Source organism: Microtus ochrogaster, unplaced genomic scaffold (assembly GCF_000317375.1).
Source record: "Microtus ochrogaster isolate Prairie Vole_2 unplaced genomic scaffold, MicOch1.0 UNK24, whole genome shotgun sequence".
NCBI lineage: Eukaryota > Metazoa > Chordata > Mammalia > Rodentia > Cricetidae > Microtus > Microtus ochrogaster.
The window spans coordinates 3197778-3202622 of NW_004949122.1; the positions used below are offsets into that span (position 1 = coordinate 3197778).

The window sequence follows — 4845 nt, forward strand, 5'->3', positions numbered from 1 at the left end:
ATGTCTGTCCACCACATGTGTGCCTGGTGCCCATGGAGGCCAGAGGAGGGTGTTAGGTCCCCTGGGACTGTAATTACAAATGGTTGTGAGTCACCATGTGGGTGTTGGGAATTGAACTCAGGTCATCTAGAAGATCAGCCAATGCTCTTGGATCATCTCTCTGTCCCCAAATACATTTTCAAAAGACAAAACGAATAAAATGCTAATATTATCAAATAGCAAATGCCTACATTGAAACAGAAGAAAACTTAAAGTCACAAAAGACTATTTTATAGCCGTGTGTGTCATTGTGGTAGTGGGCTTGGAACAGAGTAGCTGATGGTCTGCAGAGCAACATGCCCAAGTTCTGTCTTAATTACTGGAATACATGCCTCACCCATGACTTCATCTGTGAGAAAGACACACTGGGTGGTAGGTAGAACACAAATAGAATGTAAAGTGCAACTGTCTAACATGTAAGACCAAACTCAGAGTTGGACTGATACCAGTGACTACAATTCAACAAGGAAAGATACCTGCCACGTATTCTTCCTTCTCCCTGCAGGGACATAATCCCACCTCTCTCCAGTTTCTTCATTTTATCTTCACATTGGTATGATGCCAGCACTCCACATGAGAAGCCTTCAGATGATGTCAGTGATAGGCTCTTCTCTTGGTAATAAACTACTTCTCTAAAAGGAACAAATGCTAAGTGCTTCATAGGGGAAATTGATCAAATCTTCAGACTAGGTAGTCTAATATTTCCTAAATCATTGCAGTATTAAAATGGATACTCTATTGGCTATTTCTGAAACGAACATCACTGATACCTAAGCCAGGTAACCACAGTACAAAGAAAACTACAAATAAATGCAATTTCATGATTAGTGATAAAAATGCTACCACATAGAATATGCTATGACCCAGTGACATTTATCCCAGAAGATATGGGGTTAGAGAGATGGCTCGGTGATGAAAAGCACTTGCTGAGGACCTAGATTCTGCTTTTTTCTGCAGTAGATAGCAATTATACAAAGATCCACAGCTGGTTACTATGCAGAGCATAAAAGACTGTGGAAGTCTCAGCTCTAAGTGGGACAAGGATCATTACAAAAGAGGGGCACAATGATTGTAAGAGCCAAAGAAAACAGAGTTTGCCGGATTGCATGTATATGTTTATAGAAGCAGTGACTGGATGCTCAAGACCTGCACAAAATCAAGTGGACAAAAATCTCAGCATGGGTCAGGGAGGAGCTCATGAAGTCCTTACTGAGGAGCTATTGGCAATTGATGGCTGCTAAAGGAGGGGAAATCAGTTTTCTTCAGGGATATGGCCCTTGAGAAACTACCCATGCTCCAATAAATGGTCCTACACTCATGCACATGCATGCAGCACTAAGTGGACCTGGTGAGTTTTAAAAATGAAGACATGAAATGAAGAATGATGAGTAATAAGGGAAGAATTGGAAGGAAGGGAATGGGAGGGTCCATTTGATCAAAGCCCACTGTAGATATGTGTAAAATTCACGAACAAAAAAAAATTTTTTAAAGACCAAAGGAACTGTATACAAATAATATATTGAGTATGTTTATTTATCACTGGTGTTAGTGGTTCTCTTGGTATAGTAGAATTGAACAAATAAGTAGCTACATTTTAGATGAGAGCCAGGTTTCTCACTTTTATAGTTACAAAGGAAAGAAGGAAGTAAACTTTGTGGTATTGGATTGGAATCAGAGTTACTTGTTAATACACAGTATTTGATATATATTCATAAAGTTTCACAAAGGCACATACATGTATTTCCTAGTTATGCTTGCTAATAGAGTCTGAGAGCAACAATACTGAGTAATAGTGGACACACATAGTACCTAGGCTCCATTTCTAAAATTCTTCTCCAGTAAAATGGACTACAGATTCTTGGGGAGAAGGTAGATACATGGGAAAAGGAAAATACAAGATAAACTTGAAGTGCAAAAGGACAGGGCAGTCAGACGGACACAGGCTTCTAAATGAAAAAGTTCCAGATAGCCAAAGCTACATCAATTTGAGCCATAAAACTAATCATATATTGCCTGTGTAGTGCACTGAAAAGGGACACAGCATTGCTTCTATAGTATTTCTGATGAAAATGTGTGAAGAAAACTCGAAGACAAAACCAAACCAAGAGGTGTAATTTACCAGAATTCATTTAAAAACACTGCACTAATGAAATACATAAGGGCCAAACAGAACAGAGACCAGAGAAACCATAAAGAGTACATGCAGTAGACTAGAGGAACAGGATTGGGAAATGTTGAGATTTGAATAAGGTCTGTAGTTCAGTGTTATATAGATGTTTATTTCCTAGTTTTGATAATTGTTCTGTGATTTGTTACTGTCTCTGGAATCTGGAAGAAAGGCATAGAGAATTTCTCTGCAATATTTTTCACAATTCATCTGAAAATTTAAAATTATTTCCAAATATACAAACCATAAGCAGTAAAATATAGATATGTCTGTAACCAGAGACTACTCTTAATGTTTCCCGCCTGCCCAGACACAAATAATCACACAAAAACTATATTAATTACAACACAGTTTGGCCAATGGCTCAAGAGTATTTCTAGCTAGCTCTTACTTCTTAAGTTAGCCCATTTCTATTAATCTGTGTATCACCATGAGGCTGTGGCTTACCAGTAAGGGTCCATCCAGTCCGTCTCCTTTAGTAGCTACATGGTGTCTCTTTGACTCTGCCTACTCTTTCTCTATCTCTGTTCTGATTTCCTGCCTGGCTTTATGCTGCTAAGCCATTGGCCTCAAAATCTTTATTCCTCAACCAATAAAAGCGACATATATATAACAGGACATCACACATCATATGCCTGCTTTGGTAGATATTGTAGTTGCCTCTGGCTATTAATTTAGGAGGAACCTAGAGACTCTCTTTACAGTCTCTAAGGTCAAGGGTTCTTTAAAATTCCAGCTAGACAATAAAAAAGTTTTGTCTCATAATCTGCCATGAGAACAAGATAATGGATTTTAGGTAAACAAAATCTTAAATTGAAAACAATTTTTTTTCTGAATAATCTCTTTTTTCCTTTTGAAATATGGTCTCACTCTGTATGTAGATCAGTCTTGTCTCTTCTCATTTGTAGAAATGCAAGTACACTAGCACACCTGGCTACAACTATTTTAATAAAAACTGATGGGCATTAACTTGACTTTGTGCTATTTTTCCCAAAAATTTGATGCCTATAGATTAAGAAAGAAAATAATTTTCATTGGCTTGTCTCTATCATTATTCTTAGTATACTCTACCAAGATCTGTAGGATAACTTTTCCAAACAACCCTTAATGTGTTAGAATTACAATACATACCTCTAAAACATTTGATTCACACATCACCAAATATAGCTAATTTTAAATTTTGTATTTAAACATATTGTGTGTGTAGAAAATCATGTATTACAAACATGCTTAAATTTTCAGTGTACTGTACAGTATTCCAGAATAAAATATTTGCTCAACTATCTGCTTTTTCCACAAGAAGGAAAGGTTTCTGAAGAATTTTTTTTAATGTTTATTAACTTTGTTTTGATTTCAATCTTTTTAAGGATGTGGTAGATACACACCCTGGCCTCACCTTCCTGAAAGATGCTCCGGAATTCCATTCCCGCTATATCACCACGGTAAGATGAGTACTGATTTGTCATAATAAAACTGCTTACGTCATCTCTTTGTTGTTATCTACCATCCAGACTTTCACATTGTTGTACAGGAGGTAATTTGGGCTATAATGATTATTTTAAATGGAAAGAAGGTAAAAAGTTAAAAAATAAATGGGTAATGTTTTATTTATATTCATATCCTTTCATATGTGGGTCTATACTTAACAGAGGTCTGTGGTATAAAATTGCACTGATATTCTGTCTGGTATTATGAAACATATAATTACTCTTTTCTGAGACTTATTTTTATTTGTGTGGGTGTTTCACTTCCATGAGGGTCTGTGCTCATGTGCATGTGGTTCCTGAGGAAGCCAAGAGGGGATCAGATTCCCACTGGAGCTTCAAGAATGCTGTGAGCTGCCATGTGGGTAGTAGGAATTGAACCTGGATCCTCTGGAAGAGCAGCCAGTGCTCTTAACCTCTAATCCACCTTTCTATCCAGTGTCTTTGCTCTTAGAAATGTTCATATTTGGTTGAGCTTTAGCATTTCCAAGTAATACTGAAAATAATTGTTAACAGTTTATCTCCTCAAAAATGATGTTTCTAGACCCCTAACATTGTGTCTAGAGATAAGGAGATATATGTTATGTGTAAATAGAGAACAAACCATGTAGGAATCTAGAATAGCATGCTCACAACTCCAGTTTGTGAGATGCTCGCACTCCTTGTTTCTGAAGTACAGTCTGATCTAGTGAGTCACAGGTAAATGTCATCATGAGTAAGAGGGTACAGGCCAGCAGTGGTGCCTCAGCCCAAATGGGTATTCAAAACACAAGCTCAAAGCACACTTCATACTCACAGACAGATTCAAGTGAGACAACCTTTGCCAATGGCTTACTTAGATAACAGCTCAACAGGGTAGTCTCCTCTAGGAAGAATTCTGTCATTTTAAGAGTATAGTTCCAATATAACAATTGGCTACTACATTATTTGAGTAGTTTCCTTTTGTCAAAATATCTTTCTTTGCTTCTCCATTGGTTTTCTTTTGATGCTAGAAAACTTTGTAAGATGTTGGCCAGTAAGAAAACTCAGCAGCTACACAGTGATGCCTGCTTTTAAATCCAAGCACTAAGGAGGCAAAGGCTGGTAGATCTCTATGAATTTAAAAGCCATTCAAGTCTACAAAGCAAGTTCCAGGACTACACAGAAAGGCACTGT

General features: G+C 37.3%; 1 protein-coding gene across 2 annotated transcripts in view; it reads left to right on the forward strand.

Moving 5' to 3' along the window:
• Ppp2r3a (protein phosphatase 2 regulatory subunit B''alpha) overlaps window positions 1-4845 on the forward strand; it is a 154088-nt gene that overhangs the window by 100438 nt on the left and 48805 nt on the right. For both annotated transcript variants that reach the window (XM_005367796.3, XM_005367797.3), the window contains one exon: window positions 3574-3648. In XM_005367796.3, the coding sequence (XP_005367853.1) occupies window positions 3574-3648 (75 nt within the window). The remainder of the gene's footprint in view (window positions 1-3573; window positions 3649-4845) is intronic.